The following is a 23,156-nucleotide window of genomic DNA, read 5'->3' on the forward strand; positions in this document are numbered from 1 at the left end:
ACACTGTGAAAGAGTGAGTACTTCAACCACCATTGGATTTTGTTAGCTTTGGACAGAGCCAGGCTAGATGTTTCCACTCTCTTTGCAGTCTTTATGCTAAGCTAAGCGGTTGATAGCTGTAGCTTCATGTTTAGGCTTACTACCATACAGACTTTATATAACCCTTGGTAAGAAAGTGAATACTAGTAAGCATTTTTCCTCAAAACTATTTCTTTAAACCAGTAGTGCCTTTAAACCAGCACTCATGTTTTACTGTAATGTAGCGGTTCCCAACGCCCACATTATTGTAACCATGATGACGGAGCTCCCCTTAACCTGAAGGTAGGAGCTATTGAGTGCGCAGTGATGTCAGTTGCCAAGCCCTATAGTCATTTTAAAGGAGCTGTACTCCATTCAGAACAGTAATGCAGCAGCAAACAAACATTTGCTAAATATATAGTGGAGTAATGGCATCCAGAGCAGAGAATGAAGTCACACTCCCTCTTTGTTTGTTGTAATCCAAGCTTCTCTGTTCTTTGCTTTGATAGCCGGTCCATCCGTTCATGCATGTTAGTGAATGTGGCCGTGAAAAAAGTAGGTATTTCATGTATTGGGGAACGGTCTGTGAGAGCCATGTCGAGGCAGTCCCAGCCCGCTAACAGCGTTGTCACGTCAGAAAAGCTATTTATTTTTCAAATGTTATTTGTAACTGTTTTTCTAGAGGGTATGGACCCATGATATATTTTGTCAGCTAATTTGGATTATTATGGGCTACGATCAGTTAAACCAAAACTAGCTTTATTTTCCTCCTATGATATTGAATAAAGCTAGTAGTCCTATACAGTAGACGAATTAGAGAAAGGCCTAACATTTGAAAACTTTAGGCCTACAGAAAGAAAGGCAAGTCTGATGAGTAGGCCTATTAATCATCTCCCTGCCTAACTTTTACTTTATATTTGTGACTTAGGCTACTGGCTAACAGAGGGCTTAATTCACTACCATAGGACTAATTTAGGTTTAACAATTTACTGACCAAATAGCCTATTGTAATGCGTTGTCAAACTATTTAATTTCAAGGAAATCATAGCTCCCTTTTGATTAGAATGCACAGGAGATTTTTGCTGTCATGTATTACTTCAAACAGAGGTGTGTGACTTAAATTTGATATACAAAATAATCAGACTGTATGCATTTAGCCTATTCACATCGGTAATAGGGTGGGGGGGGACCCTAAAGGCACCCTCCTGGGGCACCCCTGGCAGTACCTGGACCCTATTTTGAGAAACTCAAAATAGCATAAAAACCAATGACATTACCAGAAAAGCTCCTATTCATTAGACTGCAGCACTAAACGCCTTCCTGTGCAGCTACAAGAGAAAATGCTTGGACGGATTCAAAAACTCTGGCCAATCCCGAGTTACATGACTCAACCACCGGCAGCGATAGAGAGCGCAAAAGGAACGCAGAGCCTCGGTGTATAATACAAGCCTGCACACCACCAACCCACCACCGCTATACATCCAAATTCTTTTTAATTGAACCCTTTTACTCCCGCTCGGTGAGTAGACTACATTTTCCACTGCCATTTTCCTAAGCCCGTTTTTATCATCTTTTTCTTCCTTTCTTGTCTTGGTGTTCCGACATGGGAAAATGTTTTCTCGTTTTCTGCATGCAGTGATTTAAATCTTGGATGCTGAGTGTTGTTGCTCCGGCGACATCCGCTGAGAAATAACCCTACGTGCATTACGGACGCTCTTGATATTTTTTTCCTCCTCTCTTTTCCTCTTCTCTTCCCGAAGCAGCTTCTTTATACACGCTCACTTGTTGTTATCCCCACCTTTTGCTTATTTTTCTCCTTCATCATGGCTTGTTTCGGTGTGATTTTGGTTTTGGTGCTTTCCTTTGATCTTGCAGTGTTTCTCTGGGGTTGGAGGCTCAACGTCTCCGCCGGCGCAAAAATAACAGTTTTGATTTTCATCTTTAAGGATTTTGCTTTTTTAATAGGTGAGAAATTTCACTTTGCTGGAGTTTGTTTTGTTTTGTTTTGGTGTTTCCTTTGTACTTCTTTATGCAGCCTTAACGAGTAAATGGGAACTTTTTGTTGTTTTTGTTTGCAAAACGGATATCTCGAACATATAGCTGGATTGTATTTAATTAGTTTTTAGATCTTTTAATAAATTAGATGTCTTCAAAACTCAGCAGAATCACATATTAAACAGCATGTCACATTAAAGACATTTTAATCTTACATCCATATTCCTGTTTCTTTTGAGGACTAATGAAAAATGATAGAAAAATGTCAAAGAATGCAGGATTTTTTTCCCTTTAAAGTTGCCTTTCAATATGGAAAATGTCTATGAATGCAAATTACTGTTGTGCAAAACGAAACAGAATAGAACCAGACACAGCTGTTCTACTCTGTTTTGTTTCTCTTGCTACACACAGATCTTGTTGCATTTGGGAGTGATAACTTGCAAACACACACACACACACACACACACACACACACACACACACACACACACACACACTCACACATCAGAATAACACAGAGAAGCTTGGGAACTTAAACTGGCTGAATGAGTTGATGCAGAGTGGGGAGGAGAGGGTTGGAAGGGGTCCTTAAGGCCCAGGCAAATTTTGCAGCAGTTCATTATGCAAATCAGGCTGATTGATTTGATTAATAGTTTGACCTTGCAGACATGCAGCCAGAACTCACCCACTTACCTGCAGGCAACACATTAAAAACACAATTTCTCCTGCAATTAAAAGAGAAGAGGAAAAGTGACATTACCCTTTTAAATGACCGCTGAAATCACCGCTTTAAAATCCTTGACCAAAGTTTGTTTTTGTGCTCTGCTGAAAAAGAAATGCTTTCAAAACCTTTATAAGACAAAACCTCCTTTCAGTCATCCTCGAAGGATACGGGTGGAGGTATTTGACAGCTATTCCAGCCTTCAGACTTTGCAGGTCAGGGAACAGGTGGGGGAAGCTGAGCATGAAATGTGCTGCTACGCAAACAATACTTATCTCTCACTAGGGATGATGTGGGAGGCTGGCTCTGGAATAGCCAGCCTATATACGCATGCACTGAATCACTAAGAAAGGAGAGGAGGAAGGAAGGAATAAAGTTTTTCTGGACCAGTCAGTAATCTGTTTCTGTCCAGTCGAGGCCTGTCTTTACGTTTCTGCACCCGTGGGCTGGGATGATCATTGACCCTTAGCAAGTGTACGATGTGGGCTGCCTCAAAGCCACGCACCACAGAGTCCATCTTCTTTAAGAAACATTTTAGAGCTGCTCCAGCTTTCAGACCATAGGTCAAAGAACATATTTGGAATACTTGTCTCTGTCTCTTTTTATATCCCTGCATGTGAACGATAAACAAAAAGAAAAAAACAGATGAGGAGGTAGACAGACAAAAAGAAAGAAAATGGCATGCCTGTGTGTGAAAGAGTGTGATTCTGTGTGATAAAATTAACAACCACACACACACACACACACACACACACACACACACACGTAGATATCCACTTCACATAGAACAGTTCTGTGTTACATTATGCATTTTGTAATACCCACTGCTCCCTATTAAATCTGCTAGTCTTGGATCTGTATGTTATGTTCCACGCCTGCGTTAGTCATATTGAACACTTTTTTCAATAGAGAGTCTGTCTATTCAGCCATTGGAAAGCAGCAGTTTGGATAAACAACGGTATATGTATGCACCTGATGCTCAGCTCTGTTGTGAGACATGCCATTACCCTAGCAGCATCAGCATCTCAGCACCAGGGCCAGCTCTTTTTATTCCATTCAAAGAGATAGTGGTTGATTTCAGCACCATGGACAGCTGCCAACACTTTATTACTCTGGCAGCTGGAGCGAGCTGATTCTTGCCTGGAAGTCTGGAGTGTCTCCACTCACTAACCCCTGCCCTCTCCACAGCACACGTCTTATTCTGAGCTATTCCAAGCTCTGTACTCCCCATTTAAAAGGCTAAAAAAAGGTCTCACCTTAGATAAGATGATACTTTCTCTGAATAAGTTCTTGTAAATTTCAAACTTGTTGAAAAAGCACAATTTAGTCTTTTTCTAACCTGAACTGGAATAAACCTTAAATTGTAAGGATGGATGTGTAGGTATACAACGGGTATTTTTGTTATTGAACAAAATAACAGGAACACTTACACTGTGGAAACACATCTCTGACGCACAAACACTATAAGCTCTATGAATGTAGTTATTAGAGTGTTGGATTGGATTGTGTTATATTGTCAGGTTATCCCAGTTTTTAAATGCCTCCATTCAACAGGCTAAAAAACACAAACAAAACAATAATACTTTCTCAGACAGGGTTTTAAACTCGCTGAATCCCACGAAGAAGTAAACCAAAAAAGAATTCTGTTATTACTACTTGGTGGTTTTGGTTAAAATCAGACGTTACTTTACTTCCAGTTATGCACATGACGTGGAACGTGACTTAGCTCTGTTTGTTCTGTTTGTTCCGTAAAGTAAAAAAAACCTCATTGTTTACTTTTATTTTCAAACAGGACACAAACCCCAGTCTCCTGGGTTGAAGTCCTGTGTTTGTTTGACCCATCCACCACCCCGACCTGCCTCCTTTCAAGGAAATGTGGCACTGTTGTACTTCGTCAACTTACTTTGCTCCCGCTATAATTACTACAGTCACTAGAGGGCGCCGCCACTATAAATGTAAATATGAGTAGTAATTGCTGCTTGAACAAACAACTTATGTTATTTTCTGGGGAGGGCAGTCTCTACTAATTGAATGAAGACCCCTCTGACAAAAAAATTAAAGAAAAAATGAGACACAAAATTAGGCATTTATTGCGTGAATATTTGATTGCACATTATATGGTATGTATATATATATATATAACTATAGAGCCAATGGTCATCAAGACACAAAACTGGCGTTTCTGTTTTTTTTTTCTGGATCTTTCCTGCTCCTATCACAGTGGATGTTGCATTTAAATCCACATTATTTAGTGTTTTAGTTTACCAGTTTTGATATACCATACATTCAGTCTACTGTCACTTTGTCTGCTAAATCTGTTTTTTATCCACTGTACAATAAACTGAAAACATTGCCAGTTTGTAATGTTCAATAGCAGACCACAGACAATTTTTCCCATTTAAATTGCAAATTGTTTCTTGAGTGAAATATAATAAGATCTTAGAGACATTTTAGCATTCAAAGTTAGGAAACTCTTTATCATGCATATTCAGTTTGGCTTCATGTATATATTTGAGTATTCCTCCCCATGTGTATGGCCTCTTGCCCACTTTCACCTTTAATGTTTCACCCTCACTGTTAGTCCTGCCCCAAATCATTACCTCAGTATGACTTTACATCTCACTCTACTGCCTTCTGGTGCCATAAAGCAAAAATAAGCTAATTACTCACAGCTAGTAACCCAGTTACTTTAGCCTAGTGAGCGGAATCTATATTTGGCATTCACACAAGAGAAAAATTAAGGAAATGGAGAAATATGTCAATATGCCAAGAGATATGCGAAAGCATGGCATATGTTCATATGCCCTCGAGTGGTTCTGTGGTCTTCCCTACTACAATAGCAGATGGAGTCTTTTTCTCCCTCTTTCCTAAATACACATATGGATGTAGGAGTAATCCTTCGTTCTGTGTGTTTTCCACAATGTGAGAATGGGAAAGTCTCCAAATTATGTCAAAATAAACTTGGGTTAAAAATGTGCCCTGTGAAACCAATGAAGCTACAGGAGCCTTTAAAAGTCACCCAATAAGTGTCTGTGTATCATCTTTGTAACAGTTGTAACTGTGTACAAAAGTTTAAAGTGCATAGAGTTTTAAGTTGTCCAAATTATACACACTGACCTCAAAGATCAGGTTTGTAATATATAATATAATCACCCACAAATGCCCTGATGCAGAGAAAATCAGCCTTGCTATTATTGTAAGATGCAAGATAAAATGTCTTCCAGAGATATGGCTTCATCCCATCTCACTGTATAGGTCACATTGTGCATTTATCTCCCTGCTGTCATCGCTGGTCGAGGCTATAGGATGCTCAAATCAGATTACGGTACAACTCATTTTAGGTGCGAGATCATCTACCTTCAGTCGCTATGCTTCAGTGAGCCTCCATAAATTCACATGGGGGGAGGGGGATAAAGCTGATGGAAACTGGAGTGTATTTTCTTTACAGGAGTTCTATATAACTGTATACCTCTGGGGTCTCACATGTAAAACATAGCCTTACATTTCATTAAAGGTATGAACAATATATAAATGATAAAAGGCTGATAGAATAGTACCATAAAAGGATAGAGTCACAGTAATAATTTATAAGCTACCTACCTACCGCATGATGTATGCCTGTATTTTCCATCTTTGATATTCTGTTCCGAGGCCTAAGCTCCTCGAAGATGATTGACATTGCAAATGTCTTTTTCTCACGTTCTCCTTTTTTTTGAAGTTCTCTCATTCCCTCCTTCCATCTCACCACCTTTTATTTCCCTCTCTGCCTCTCTATCGCTTTCCTTTTGTTACCATGTTTCCCCTCTCTTTCTTCAATTCAAACTCAAGACAGGTATTATGCAGAAGGTAATGGAGTGTAGGAACAGAGGAAATAAAAAAAAGTACTTTACAGTCAATCGTCCTTGTTAAGATCCACAGCAAAGAAATTCCAGGTACACACAGTAAACAGGGCTCAAAACTGCAAGGCAAGTTGCTGATTATGGGCAATAACAGGCTATTCTCTATCTGCTCTGCACCGTTAGCCAGTGTTCACTGTACAACTCCTGCAGGAGAGATTAGATTCCACTGGGCTCCTCTGGGCTGGGATCAGAATGGCCCAGCAAGGACCTCTATTCATTAAGCCCTTAATTGCTAATTGAGGTCTTTGAACGATTCAGCAATAGATGCTGCTGGTGGGGCATTAGCTGAGTAATTTATGGCTGCGAGGGAGCAGGGGGAAAATGAACAAGGGTGAGAAAGTGTTATTAAAAGGACATCGGTGCAGCGTTGTTATTACACAGCCACTTTATGTTAACTCCCAAACATCTGTACAAGGCTCTTTTTAAGGTTGATTTTTACCATTTTTTCAGAGTTTAATTCCTTGTTTTGTGATTAAATACCATTCAGCCATAATGCAGTTTGAATCTCCACTCAACATGTAATTTTAATTTAATATTTTTGATTAAGCATATTATTTAGTCTTTGTGGAAGTTCTACATTTGTTAAAATGGTGGTTCTTACTTTTCTACAACTGACACTTGAAAAATGTAAGCAGTTAGCTACAATAATTATTCTAGCTATAAAATATCCCAGTGGCTGTTTCATTGAGCCATTCTGATATTCACAGCAGCATTTTGATAAATCCTCACATTTTATGCAGCATAAAATGTATATGCAGCATAATATGTATGCAGCATAATATGTTCTTACAGAACAGTAGAAAGAGGTAAAATAACGCTTACCTGCACTGCAGCACAGTTTGTAAATTTAGACTGTATTAAAATGTAATTAGATTTCAGTCCACATTTATTCCCTTGTAATGCGTTTGGCTGTCATTCAAAGGAATGAGGGAATTTAAAAAAAAAAAAAAAAGTTCATTATAGACCCATATTTCATTCTCTTATGCAGACGCATTTTTTCCAGGGAGGCACTAAAAGTTGAGACTTAGTTTGAGAGACGTCTGACTCCTGAGTCTGATAATGCAAATGGTGACTTATTTAAATACAACTTATTTTCATTTGTTGACGACAGTTGAGGTGAGATGCTACACTGTCCAATCGCTAAAGATAAAATGCTGCAATGCAACATTCAAGCAGTAGAGAGTGAGTGTGGCCTAAATGCATCCTTCACATCCCATATATATTTGTCATATTGGATGAGGAGTTGTTTTTTTTCCTCTGACGGGAGCACAAGTCAGTAAGGAGAGATCAGGGAGAGAGGAAGTGCTAAAATGATTACTTTCACCAGTTCCTCACTTCTTTATCTCTGGAGATTCAGACTCTGAAGCCCCTGACAGTCGGTGTGAAAGGACCAAAGAGGATCCATTAAAATACTTACACTTGGAACCTCTGCAAGAAAGAATTCTAACAGACAAACAAAACGTCTTTGCGTGTAAAAACATGGCGTGATGAGTTGGGATGTGTTCAGAGCTTCACTGACGCATGAAGATTTTATTTAGCATTAATTTCTGGAGCATTAAGCGTGCCAGGATTAACCCAAACCACTCTCTCTCCTCCTATCTTGCTTATTAGGCTGATTTGAATGTGAATGTTGAATGAATGTTTCAGTGTGAGTGTGTTTTCTGGCCTGGGATGTTTCCACCAGCGTTTGCCAGCAGTTATGCAACACGTTCTTCTTAAAAGGCTTTGAGGATCTTAGAGACTCATGAATATTGTAAAAAAACAAAAACGTCTTTGAAGTCTCTTTTTTGCCATTTAGTGTGAACTAGACTATTGTAAAATTCTTTTTTGTTACCATTTTTTATTAAAAACATGTAATTGAGGGCAATTGACAAAATAGCATCTCTGGGGTGTTAATGTAAGATGACGCATGAGGAGAAGGAGAAACTGAAAAAGGACATTGATTGCCTATAGTTGTAATTTTTATCAGCTGCAGAGTGCAGTTATTTAGAGTGGAAATAACAGTAGTAATATAAGTTTGAAAAGTTTACAGACTTTGTAGAAAACTACAAACCATTAGTCGAGCTAATGTCTTGTGTCCATGAGCAAGTTTGCATCAGCCTTGGAATTCAAAAGAGACACAGACACTTTAAAAGCAGTTTACTGTTTATTTCTGGTCCATAGCTGTTTTGTGTCCTCAGGCATTGGAGAAGGTTGTTTAAATCAAGAAAGAATTTTTTTTAGCTTTAATACTGAGGGACTACAATGGGTGTTATCAAAAAAAAAAAAAAAAAAAAAAAGATCCTTCACTTTTACATTTTCTTGCAAACTTAAAGCATTTGGTCGACTTTTTAAAAGAAATATAATTATTTGCTTTCTTGCTAAGAGTTACATGAGAAGATCGATGCCACTCACATTTGTGCATTAAGTATGAAACAGAAGCCAGGAGACAGTTAGCTTAGCTTAGCACAAAGACTGGAGAGAGGTGGAAACAGCTAGTTTGGCTGTGAAGGGACAGAAATGGTGACAAAAATCTGCCTGGCAGCACCTCTACAACTCACCAACTCACATGTTTAATCTTGTTTGTTCATTCTGAACAACAACCTGAAGTGTACCCCACTCAAGAAATAGTCCCACACATTTAACCCCCTGTTACACTACAACTTGTAGTTTTTACACTCCAGCTTTTATACGGATTAAATGTAGCTATTTGTAGAGCTGGACCAACAGATCCCGTTGCTCTGGACGGAGAACAGTGAAGGATATTAGAAGCATTTTTCCGGTGAGATCTGAGCGTTACTGCGCAGCCTCCAACTGAGAGAGACGACGTAGATGTGACGTGAGAACCTGTCTGAAAGTTGTAAGTCTTCTGGAGAAATCTCAATCATTCCGAATATTGCAGAAGCGGAAAGCATAGGTATATGTAAGGAGATAACATGGACACAGGCTAATTATTGCTAACTAAAATGCTAGTTGACATTAGTAATTCAACTTAAACAGCTAATGTAAGTCCAAACTGCCTGCGAGCTTCTCCTGTACTATACGGTAATTCCTCTACTATGCGACAGTAAGTCGTGTGGTTATGACCCAATCGTTAGCCTATTTTTACAAAAACGTCTGCTACGGAGCCATAACGTGAGGTACAAGGTAATGGAGCCTTTTATACATTGTCGTGTTTCTTTAGAAATAAACAATGGACAAATAAAGTCTTGAAACACTTCAGATGTAAAGTTATTCGCTATCAAAGTGACGTCAAAATGAATGGCAGTCAATGGAATGCTAACGTCGGGTGATCGTTTTGTAGCATCAAAATGGCGCCATAGGAGGTTCGCGCTCTGAAGTGAAGCTTACCCCCTTGGCTACACCAGGCTAGCTGTTTTCCCCAGCTCCCAGCTTTCATGCTAAGTTAAGCTAACCGTTTACAGTAGCTTCATACTTACTGTACAGTTTTGTTTATTTCACATAAGGTATTTCTGTATTTCTTCTTCTTTTACTTGTGCTCTTCCCACTGGTCATAAGTGGGTGGGTCTCAAATAAAAAAGGTGATGTCATACTTCCATGCACCAATCAGAGTTAAGCAATATCTGAATTAGAATCTGATGACAGTTGGTTGTTTGGTTGCTGCCAACCAGACAGCCCTTTCCAACAGGAAACTGAAGCCGTTATCTGTGCTCTCATCAAAGCCACTAAACGCGGACCTCCGGGCACTGGCGCCATCCATCTGCATGTACAGCAGTACACAGAAAATTGGCAGATTTTCCCTTACGGTACCAGCTTACACTAGCGCTAGCTAGCTAGCTAGCTTTGGTTGGCAAGGTGCTACCGGACGCTAAACAAGGCATTTTTAGGTGACCAAAATGTTCCAATCAACTTTGATGAAGTGAAAACACACAGTGAGAGGGTCAAAGTTTAAGACAAAAACATGAACAACACCCAAAACAAGTTCACGGCTTTTTTAATGTGCACAGGGGCATGGTTAGCATTGCTAAGCCTCTGTATTACCTGATTGACAGGTCGGCGTGCATCCACGCCCTAAAGCATGCACTGCTTTATCGTCAATTTTTTAAATAAATGGGACCATAATTTACTAAATGCTGTATTGTATAATCATACTGTATTGACTTAAAATACTTGAAACTAATGATTGAGCCCATAACTCATTTGGAAAAAATTTACTGAGGTAATTAATCAAGTGAGAAGTAGGGTCATTTTCTCATAGACTTCTGTACAATCAGACTTCTTTTTGAAACCCGTGGAGTCTCGCCTTGCTAGAAATTAGATAGCATGCAGGTTTAAGGCACTTCTGCATTGGCTTTTCTTTTTAGGCCCGGAAGTTTCTGCTTCGGCCGAACAAGGCCCCCTTAGCTGTGATATAATCACAACATACCACAGCCTGTGAGGAGCTATTGCTTAAATATTTATTGCATGCATCTCAAAACACATAAAGGCCATAATGGCCACAGCCTCACATAAATTCTTAATAAATAAGACCTAAAGATGTCTTTTTTTTAATTTCATTTTGTTTATTTAGTGTTAATGTTATATAGTAATTCTTAAGTGTAATTACTGGTTGGTAACATGCTGAGCTGATTGCTTTTTACACCCACACTCTGACTCTAAGAAACAGAAACCAATGACTCTACTGTACATATTGGCCACATTTCTATGCTTTTGACAGGTATGAATATGCATATAAAATAATTTCTCTCTTTTGTTCATTTCGATTTAAATTGGAATGTGACTATAACTTTCACATTGCTATATGATCACATGACATATGATGATATAAAAAGCAATAGCTCACTTCAGTCTGTAATATGTTGTGAATAAATCATAGCTAAGGGGGTTGTCGTCCCTCTGGTTCATGTCGGGCCGAACCATAGACTCTTGTTTTTTTGTGACCATATTTGGACAAAAGGACGGAGCTGACTAGCCGCAGTCTTTCTAACCAAACACTGTTCATTCAAACATTTCAAATAGTATTTAATAATCAAAAATCCTACGCTTTCATTTGGCACTATCCTAGCTCAGCATGGGCTTAAATAACGCTATTAGCATTTTCTGATATTAAATCTGCTTAAAAATGTGCTCTTGAATGCTTAGTCAACCGTCTAATGGCCTCGCCTCTGTACATTTCCCTTATAAGAAGCCATTCAGTGCACTTCACATCCATGAGTCACTCAATGTGCTGGGTAGGCACCAGAGCTGTGAGGTTTATTCAAAGGTAGAGACAAACTGAATGGGATTTGATTGATTGGATTAAACTTGTGGGCTTTTTTAGACCCCTGCTCTGTTGACAATCAACATTGCCACATTATGGGACTCACAGTGTTAAATTATCCTCCATTCTCTGAGGTGCAAAAGGAGATTTTATAAGAGCAGCAGAGGAGATTTAGAGTGGAGTATGTATTGGAAAGGAAGTGAACAGGTAGGATGGGGAAAATTGTGACAGGAAGTGTGCCCGACTGCAGGGAGTATGGGTGTATGCGTTAGTGTATTTGTGTGTATGAGGATGTGTTAGATATATTTTTAAAGAACCTGCACATATCATTAGATCTTTCCACCCTACTCATTGTATTCAGCCCACTGACGGGTTTTTGCTGGAGCCACAAAACATTCACAGATTAAAATACATTCACGAGTCTGCTGTTCACCTTAGCTGCATGTCTTTGGTTTATAGAAGGAAACTAGAATAGACATGATACGATTTGCCAATTAAACGATTAGTCGATAAACAGACAATTAATTGGAAACTATTTTGATCATCAACTAACTGTTACGTTTTTTCTTCAAGCAAACAAACTCCAAACTTCCTCTGGTTTTCCAGCTTTTCAAATGGGATGATTTGCGGCTTTTCTTTGTTTCATATAATTATAGACCAAATACTTTTGGGTATTGGACAGTGCTGTTGGTCAATTCTCTGAGTAGCATCGAAATGAGTGCTATGCAAATAAGACGTTTTAAGATGTTACCTTGAGCTCTAAGGGAATTATAACCAGCATTTTTCACAATTTCTTTTTATAGACAGAAGAAAATTGTAATTTGATCAATTTATTGCTTAATTGTTTCAACTCTAATGTAAAACCCAATCTTGTTTCTGTGTGGTTACAGTGCTAACCACTAAGATGTCTTCCAGCCTTATAAGAGCTTCTCCTGTGGTGGTGGTGGTGGTGGTGGTGGTGGTAATAATAATGTGTGTTTGTACAATTTGTGGAATCTTGGTCTAAAAGCCTCATTGTGGAAAGATACACACTCTAAAATGATCACCAACAGGGAACTCTAAGAAGCAACAACCTGAGAGTTATTTCATTCATCTCTGAGTGGATTTGCCAAATGTATTGCCATGGTGACACTTCCTGATCCCCTCAAAGGACTCTATCATTATGGGAACAAACGGTGCAGCCTGCATGGAGGTTGTAATTAATTTGTGTCCAGCAAATTCTTTTTTCTCTCTGTTGACCTGGTTTCTATTTGACAGTAATGAAGCTGTCACAGTGTGTGTTTTGTTAGTTGTGGAATAAGTAGTCATGTCCTTTAAAAAAGGTATTAATACAACAATGCAAAAGTACTTGTGAAAGTCCTGCATTCAATATCATATTCAAGTAAAAGTATGGAAGTATAAGCAGCAAAATATGCTTATATTATCAAAAGTAAAAGTACTCGTTCTGCAGTAAATTGTCCCTTGTGCCTGATATTTTATTATATGACATTATTAGATTGTTAATTCTGGTGCAGGAATGGGTACTGTTGTAGCTGGTAGAGGTGGAGTTGGTTCTTGTACTTTATACTTTATATTTTACAGTAGGTAGTCTAGCCCAGTGGTTCCCCTCCAAAGGGTCACAGGACAGATCTGACGGGATCATGAGATGATGATTGTTTTTTTGTAAAATATTGGATAATTTTACCTCTTTGTGCATTAAAAGCTTTTTTTAAATGAAACCATATAAGAAGTTAAGAGGGGGAATGTCTCATCTAAAACATGACAAGGTAGTACAACTACACACTGCTTTGTTGTGTGGGGTCACAAGCCAAACAGGTTGGGAACCACATCTTTAAAAATGTGTTGTATTACATAATCTTATGTGTTTTTAAATGTAAAATTACAATATGTAAAGTAACTAGTAACTCCAGCTGTAAAATAAATGTAGTGGAGTAAAAAGTACAACATTTCCCTTTGAATTGTAGTAGAAGTATAAAGTAACATAAAATAGAAATACTCAAGTAAAGTACCTTAAAATTGTGCGTAGGTATACAGTACTTGAGTAAGTTGCTGTCCACCACGGGTTAATATATATAACAAATAGGAGTACCTGGAAGATGCTTGACCAACATGTAAAGACATTGCAGGTGGAGGAAACTAAAAAAAAAAAAAAGAGGTGAAACATTGAGTCAACACTCTTGTGACTTCTTGTGTTATTTTTAAATGTGGGAACACACTTCTCATATATTGTGACATTTGTCGGATTCACACATTTGAATCTGCCATGTGAGCAAGATCCTCTCACCTCTTGCAAACATCTTTCTGTCTCGGCCTCCATGTTCCCTGGACTTCAGTGCAGGTACACATGGGCTCAGGATGTAAAGAACAGGTGGAGACAACTGGATAGCCATCTCTTAAGTTAAAATGACCTGTTCATTAATCGATTAGTCTATGAGGCTGATAACCACTCGATTAATCAAAGGGTCGATAGACAGAATATTATTGGCAATTTGAAGACATTAGGTAGCATTTTGGGGAACTGTGATGACACTTTTCACAAAAACGTCGGGAAAACTAAAGTCAATTACAAAAAAAAAGAAAATTGAAAAATAGGTAGTTTTAGCCTGAAATGATTCACTGAAATTATAGATGTCTGGTATTTAGTTTTATATATTATTATAAACAAATAATAAACTAGTATCCCATAAATCAAGCATTTTGCCATGACCATCGGTGCTGTTAGGTAAAAATATCGTGGCATATCTCAAAATGCTTTTTACAGCACATTTGACATCTAGTTGGGTTTAAATCATAGACAGTAAAATCAATGGACAAAGCAACGCCATAGACTTCCACGGAGACCAGTGAAGTCTATTAGAAGCACTTTTCCGGTGATGGCTGAGCGTTACTGCGCAGCCTCCAACTGAGCTTGACGACGTAGATGTGACGTGAGCAACCTGTCTGAAAGTTGTAAGTCTTCTGGTAGCTGTGCCAAGAGAAATCTCAATCATTCCCAATCTTGCAGAGACGGAGAACGTAGGTATATGTAAGGAGATAACATAGGCACAGGCTAATTATTGCTAACTAAAATGCTAGTTAACATTAGTAATTAAACTTAAACAGCTAATGTAACTCGAAACTGCCTGCAAGCTTCTCCTGACTATACGGTAATTTCTCTACTGTGCGACAGAAAGTCGCGTGGTTATGATACAATCATTAGCCTATTTTTTACAAAAACGTCTGCTACGAAGCCATAACGTGAGGTACATAGTCGGACATTGTCGTGTTTCTTTAGAAATAAACAATGGACAATAGAGTCTTTAAACGCTTCAGATGTAAAGTTATTCGCTGTTAAAGTGACACCAAAATGAATGGTAGTCAATGGAATGCTAACGGCAGGTGATGGCTTGTTAGCATCAAAATGTCTCCATAGGAGGTACGCTTTGCGGATGCTCGCTTACCCCCTTGGTTTAAATGGATTCATAAAAACACAAATGGAGTTTTCTGAACAGGTAGAAAAACAACAACAACAACAACAACAACAACAACAACAACAACAACAACATGTTTTTAGCTCGGACTGGTGTATACAGCCCACTGGTGCTCATTGTTTGGCTTTCTGTGTGTAACCTCCACAGTCTAACCCTCCTGGCTTTCTGAGCAGTGTGCAACTGTGTTTCCCAGCAGGCAGTGCTGCAGGACTAGGATGACTGGGAAGACCCAGACCAGCAACGTGACCAACAAGAATGACCCTCGCTCCCTCAACTCCCGCGTCTTCATTGGCAACCTCAACACGGCCGTGGTAACCAAGGCCGACATCGAGGCCATCTTTGCCAAATACGGAAAGATTGTGGGCTGCTCTGTGCATAAGGGCTACGCCTTCGTTCAGTACGCCAGCGAGAGGAATGCCAGGGCAGCCGTGTCTGGGGAGAACGCCAGGGTCATCGCCGGACAATCACTAGGTAAAGTTGTTCAAATGTGCTGAATCACTGAATTCTGATTATAGTGTTAATATCTTGTACATAAGAGAAAACTACACTATACTCACTGTGTAAAAGGGTGCTCTATTTTACACCATGGTTACGACATAATAATTCAGCTGGCAAGCAGAACCTGCAGATTCAGTTGAGATAAAGAAGAGTCAAATTTATTTAATGTAGCTGATAACAGCACAGAGACGAAAATACGTTCAGTTGTAAAGTTTACCACATTGAGATTATAACTTTTGTTTTAATGACATTTAATAAGTTATATTTGCAACAAGCAACAGGTTCCACATGATAGCCCTGATACAGTATTTCCTGGCAGAAACTTTACTTACATTCCATGGAGGTTTTGAAGTGAAATGCCAATGCAGTAATGGCAGCTTGTTTACTTCCCCTACAATCCAGATTCTTCTTTAGCTACTATAAAGATTTCACCCTTCTTTTTTATCCCCAGCAACAACGATAATGTGCCGTATATTAATAGTATTACATATTTTATAGGGCTGGATTATTAATCAAAAATGTATCGACATCGAAATTCTGAAGCTGTTATCGATGTATTTTTCCCATGACGATAATTTCGATAATTTTTATAAAACTAAAATGTGACTTTTTTCATAAGACCTTTTCATTTCAAGCAATGTGTGCTTTCATTTCAATTTTATACATTTTCAATAAATAGCCGTAATAGTTCCCACTTTGTGTGTTTCCTTTAATTATTTTGAAATAAAAAAAATAAGCACTTTGGAATTAGAAAAAATATGTCACCTTCAATATTTGAACCTATTTACAGTACAAACCTTGCCAATGAACTATGAGGACAAAAAACGAATCACAAATTATAACGAATTATCGTTCATTTATCGTTATTTAGGTAAAATACAGATTTTAGGTCATATCGTGCAGCCCTAATATTTTAAAACTTTAACATTGTAATTCACCAAAGAGTATATATTCTAAATTTACCATCATTTTAAATTACCAGTAACAATATTAGTGTACCCTAATCCTTAAATATGTACTCAGCATAGATATAAAACTAGTTCTATGGTACTATGGAGTTTCTTACAGTGTAATTTATTTATAAATGCCCCTTAAACGTTGTTACCCATTTATTCCATAAATCTTCCCTTGTACTTAAAATTTTGTACCCCTAATACTAGATAATTAAGATGTAATTTGTGTAATCTTAAGTGTTACCCATGCATTGGTATGTTTAATGCATATTTGTGTGAGAGCAATAGAGATACCTACATGTTTCATCTTCATAGGTAGAAAAATTAAACATGCATGTTTCGTTTAAACCAATATAATCTGATAAATATATTGTTTTACAAAACCTTTTTACAAAACAAAGCACTGTATAAACATAAAATGTACTGCCAAAGCAATAAAAACTACACAAGAAGCCCAAAACAAGGCAAGAGTCATAAAAGAAGGGGTCAATACCAATAACAAACAAAAACAATTCATAATAGCAAGTCCATATTAAAAGAGGTTTGAGATTGGAAATATGACACAGATTTAGTCAGTTTGAAAGCTTCAAGCATGTTATTTTAAACTCAACTCTTCTTTTTAATCAACATTGCCTGAAGACCTCAAGCTGCCATCTGGTTCATGGTGTTTATGGACTAAAGTTATGTGATATATCTTGATGACAAGCCTAAATTTGATCAGTATCCGTAAAAATGATTCTGAAATGGAGAGGTACAGCCAGTGTGAAGACGCTAAGATTCAGAATCCATTTAAGGAGTTGCAGCAAGGACAAGAGTCAAGCTTGAACATAAATAGAAGACAGACAGACAGACAGACAGACAGACAGATAGATTGATTGATTGATTGATTGATTGATTGATTGATTGACGGACAGAAAACGCGTAGGAAACATTCACAGCCCGGTCCTCAGGGGCATAGAATGGGATCTCTGTAAATCTTCCTTATATTACTTATTGATTAGTTCACAGCCTCCTCCACAGAAAATAAAAGTCCTCCTCGAGCCCTGCTCTCTCGTAAAATATGAATAAGAGGGCTGCCAGGTCACATCGGTAATTCCACCCCGTTTGCACAGTTTCATGCATTTTTTTTGGCTGTGAAATTACAAATGGCAGTGGTAAAACTGCAATGCTGAGTTGTGTTCACATCTATTTACTGTATAATTATGTGACTCAAGAACTATTATTGTAAAACTTTATGACTAAAACTCTGCGCTTTTAGTGAAACTGGACTCACTCAAGTGACTGGCCTGAGCCAACTCGGATATTATTTTGGTAGTTTTGGCAATGATTTCTATTGTTGGTAATGTCATTGTACATGGAAACCTGGCAGCATAAGTAAAATTAGACCTGATAATAAAAAAAAATGGCAAAAAATACAAACAAACTTTGGGGTTTTAAACAAACCCCAATATAAGTCAAACTTATTTGGAAGAACAAGTAAAGGCCAGCTGTAAAAATGATGACCCAGGGGCATCCTCTAGCTCAGGGGTGGCCAACCAGTTAGGTATAAAGAGCCACAAAAAAAACCGCACCATAGCAAAAAGCCACACAACACATGCACGTCCACACTACAACAGCAATAGTGTCTTCCAGATCTAATGACTAGTTTTTTTTCTCACTTAGATTGACTCAGTGGGAAACCTGACAGTCTTTCTTATCCACAATCCTTTTCAGGTCTTGCTTGAACTCGGTTGTGGCCATTCGAAGCAACTCTCTCACTCATTTGTCACTAAAGGGGCTTTCTGAAATACTGTATGTTTCAGAAAAGTTAAAAATAACAATCAACCAATGACACAGCCCCCAGCCACACAGTAAGAGCCTCACAGGAGCAGGCAAAGAGCCGCATACGGCTCAAGAGCCACAGGTTCGCCACCCCTGCTCTAGCTCATGCAGTAGAGTGTGCGCCCACAGTTTACAGACCAACTCCTGGTTCAACTTTGAACTTTGACCTACGGTATTTGCCGTATTTTTGCTCACACAATTTTTCATGTTCAAGGTATGCTCACTTTAGGGTTAGGTTTAGTTAACTGTTGGCTTGTTTGAAACCTTATGAGGAAATAGAGGAGCCAAAATAAACCAGAAGAAAACTAGAAAAATGAGACCCAAGTTGAAATAAAGTGGAAAAGGATACTGAATTAATTAAACTAATTAAACTAATTAAATTAATAATTTAACATTTTGGAGATATACACTTATTTGCATTCTTGCCGAGAGTTAGATGAGAAAATCAATACCACTCTCATGTTTGCCATGTATGGAGCCAGAGCCAGGAGGCGATTAGCTTAGCTTAACATAAAGTATGGAAGCAGGGGGAAACAGCTTGCATATTCAAAAAATGTAAGTAAAAAAACCTAAAAAGTCTAATTCAAAAAAGTAAATTCATCTGGCCAATGTGCGCCAAGAAATAACAATGGCACGTAACTACCCTTAAAACCATAACTTGTCATTTTTGCATTTCTGTTTGTGTTCAAAATAAACATATAATATATTCGTGAGCTTTAGAGGTGCTGGTTGGCAGATTTTTTTAAACTTTGGACAGAGCCAGGCTAATTGTTTCCCTGTATCCAGTCTTCATGCAAAGCTAAGCTAACCACCTCCTCTATTTAGACATGGTAGTTGTATCAATCTTCTCATCTAATGCTCAGTAAGAAATTCTTATTTATTTTAGTCTCAGAGGGTAGAGATAGTAATCCTGAAAACTTCATTGGCTCCTTAATTTCATTTTGCTCAATACATGCAAAATATTTTAAATATTTTTTTCACCTGGAAAACAACCGTGTGCGTTTCTTGATGTTCGTGTGCTCTTGTGGCTGTAATAATTATTGTAGTAATCGTGAGAGCAAGACACAGGAGACAATCCCTGATGTTTTACTTTTTTTTGCCTAAACTTATCTAATTCTGTTTCACAACGTTTACTACCCTATTACGTTAAGTAGAACGTACACATGACTAAACCGCCACTGTGTGGCAGTAAATACAACGGTCGTACTGCATGTGTTGCTTTGGGAATCTATAATGTAGAGTGACTATAATGTCATATAGGTATGAGAATATGTTGCACAAGAATTATTAGACACATTTCTAAATACATCAGTGCTTTATGTTGCCACACCACAGAAATATATACCCTGCTGTCAACACAAATCTGCGTCCCGTCCCATCCCGTCTGTCTTGTCTTGTCTGGATCATTGCATCCACTTAAAGAAGCTCCTCTCATTGTTATGCACACTGACAAACCATAACACTGTTATATATTTCCTGAGAAACACATAGTTTCCTAAGAGAAGAGAGGCTTCATACAGCAATGAAATTGAAAGTATTCCTCCACTGGCTGCACACACACACACGCACACACACACACACACACACACACACACACACACACACACACACACACACACACACACACACACACACACACACACACACACACACACACACACGCACACACAATAAATTCAGTATATTAGCAATGCATTGTAAGTGTCAGAGGTATACTAAAGGTGCCAATAACATCTCCCTCTGCTTTGGAAATACAGTTTTTTTTCGATTGCTAGACGACAGTGGGCACAACTGGAGTAAAGTGGAAAACTCTAACTACAGTCAACAAAGCAGCAGTTCATGTGGATCAAACTGTAGTTCGTTTTTCATTGCTTGAACACAGTTTTCAAAACTCTACAGACTTATCCCATAGCTTTAACCACAACCTGCACAACACTGTGGATTTACAGCACTTTGTTCAAATGCTAACACTGCTGTCAAAACTGTTAACCATGCGTTCAAAACAGTATGGATTTCAGCCTGGTGCATTTCAAACACTGCTGATTGCAATGCTTTCTTGTTTTAGACTTATTAGTGAACACATACTGTATATACTGTACAGTATATAAGGAAAGCCCATAAAGCCTTTTTTGGAAATAAAGATACACCAAATAAGAATGAAACAGTTATACATTGTACTGTTTGAGAGAAACAGTTAACAGGTAAAAGAGCAAAGATACCAATATGTCCAGGTAAGATGTCTGAAGTTACATACACTGTTGTGAAAATGTGAAAAACGCTTCCTTTACTATAGTAAAACTGCGCACTTACTGTTTTTCACAATGTAATCGAGGTGTAAGCAATGGGAACACCCCAATCATTTGTATTTATTGATAATGTAGGTTCATGGCAAGAGGAGACATCTAATTCGTTGATAAAAAACTTGTAAAACTTCTGGACTATTACGTACAAGGCCTGAAATTAACACCCAACCATGCGCCAAATGCAGGTGAATTTTGCCGTTGGCGGGTGAAACTGTCGATCTACTTGCCACGTTGGCGGGTAGCCAATGTGAATTGAGTGATTCATTAGTTGTTTTTTGCCACTGTTGTTCTTTCATATTTCAACCAAGCCCACAATTTCTTTGGTTTGAGCTAAAAAAAAAAAAAAAAAAGTGGCGGCACATTACTGCGGTAAAGAGGCCGGCTGAAACAAGCAACCGACAAAAAGATGAGGATGATTCAAAGAAATGAAGACGTTTTACAGTTTTTTTCGATTGCTAAACGACAGTGGGCACAACTGGAGTCACATGTGCAAAACTCTAACTACAGTCTGCACAGCAGCAGTTCATGTGGACCAAACGCTAGTTCGTTTTTCATTGCTTGAACACAGTTTACAAAACTCTACACACTTTTCCCATGACTTTAACCACAACATGCACAACACTGTGGATTTACAGCACTTTGTTCAAATGCTAACACACTGCTGTCAAAACTGTTAACCACGCGTTCAAAACAGAATAGATTTCAGTTTGGTGCCTATCAAACACTACTGATTGCAATTTTAGCTGAAAGCCTAAGCAGGTGTCTTGTTTTAGACTAGTTAGTGAACATATTATGGTATTTATACAGAGAAAACTCAGAAAGCCTTTTTTTGTGTACAAACACCAAATAAGAATGAAACAATTATACACTGTACCTTTTGAGAATAACAGGTAAAAGAGCAAATATACCAACATGTCCAGGTAAGATGTCTGAGGTTATATACACAGCTATAAAAAAAAAAAGAAAAACACTATATATTTACAATAGTAAAACTGCGTTCATACTGTTTTTCAGAAAGTAATGGAGGTGAAAGCAATGGAAACACCACATTCATTAGTATTTAGAGATGATGCAGACATCCAATGTGGTGAAGAAAACTTGCCACATGATGCTGGAGAGAGGCAGGATTAGTCACACTATTCTTTGTTACTGTTACGTATGTACCTTTAGTTTTTTTCCCAGTAATTCCATAAATTACTAGAGACAAAATACTACATCAAAGAAAACTGCTGATTTTCATTCCTTCTTATTTACCTTATGTATTGGTATATATTTTCCTTAAATAAACTATTGAGTAGTGTCAAGTCACTCAAATTGTTCAAACTGTAAAGACAGTGTGTGTTATCTCAGTGAGGACTGTTCATAGTGTTTGGCTGCACTGAGCCTGTTTTGAGACGTGTGTTAAGAGTTGTGTTGCTTTGAATGAGTTTTGCAGGTGATGTGAACTGTTTAGTTTAGGTGACTGTTGGTAATGCAGACTGTGGTTTGAGTTTTGCACATGTGACTCCAGTTGTGCCCACTGTCATTTAGCAATAGAAAAAAACTGTAAAACCAAGTGAACAGTGGGCAATAATGGCAAGGTTCGTGAATGGCTGATTCATGACAGCAGTACAGAACAAATAAAAAGATTACAAATATATATTCTACGAGTCATTACTGTAATTATATTGATTTTGTTAATAACTTGACAGCACTTAAATGTGTATTCTTAACAAGTTCATAAATTATGAATGTGCATTTCCTGTATTTTACCTTTATGGGGAAACGACAACAACAAAAAATGACTGGTAAAAAGCTAGTGGATTTAAAAATGTACCTGCCACACTGACTGGTGGCCAAAGAAGTTAACTTCAGGCCCTGATTATGTACCTTTAGTTTGTAACATTTCCATTAATTACGTAAATTACTAGAGACAAAATAAAAAAAAAAAATATATATATATATATATATATATGTGAAGAGTTGTGTTGCTTGGAATGAGTTTTGCAGGTGGTGTGAACTGTTTAGCTCAGGTGACTGTGGTAATGCAGACTGTAGTTAGAGTTTTGCACATGTGGCTTCCATTGTGATCAGTGTCATTTAGCAATCGAAAAAAAACTGTAATATTATTTGCCTTCATTCTGATGAAATGTAACCCTTATGTTCATCATCTTTTAATGTAAACATGAACTTATACTTGATTAGGCTCTGGGACTATATTGCCAAGAGGTGGGCGCAGCCTGCACAAAATATGAATTCTTGATATTATCTTGAACTCATTGCTCATTTATTAAATCAC

General features: G+C 38.0%; 1 protein-coding gene across 5 annotated transcripts in view; it reads left to right on the forward strand.

Moving 5' to 3' along the window:
- The first annotated feature begins 1,401 nt into the window (after positions 1–1,401).
- LOC116045930 (RNA-binding Raly-like protein) overlaps positions 1,402–23,156 on the forward strand; it is a 53,100-nt gene continuing 31,345 nt past the window's right edge. For 2 of the 5 annotated variants that reach the window (XM_036005413.1, XM_036005416.1), the window contains exons 1-2: positions 1,402–1,537; positions 15,497–15,774. In XM_036005413.1, coding sequence (XP_035861306.1) covers positions 15,519–15,774 — 256 coding nt within the window. In that variant the 5' untranslated portion in view covers positions 1,402–1,537; positions 15,497–15,518. Of the gene's footprint in view, positions 1,538–1,893; positions 1,984–15,496; positions 15,775–23,156 lie in introns of all 5 variants that reach the window. The other 3 variants (XM_036005415.1, XM_031293951.2, XM_036005414.1) reach the window with 3 other exon arrangements.

Source organism: Sander lucioperca, chromosome 9 (genome assembly GCF_008315115.2).
Source record: "Sander lucioperca isolate FBNREF2018 chromosome 9, SLUC_FBN_1.2, whole genome shotgun sequence".
Taxonomy (NCBI): Eukaryota; Metazoa; Chordata; class Actinopteri; order Perciformes; family Percidae; genus Sander; species Sander lucioperca.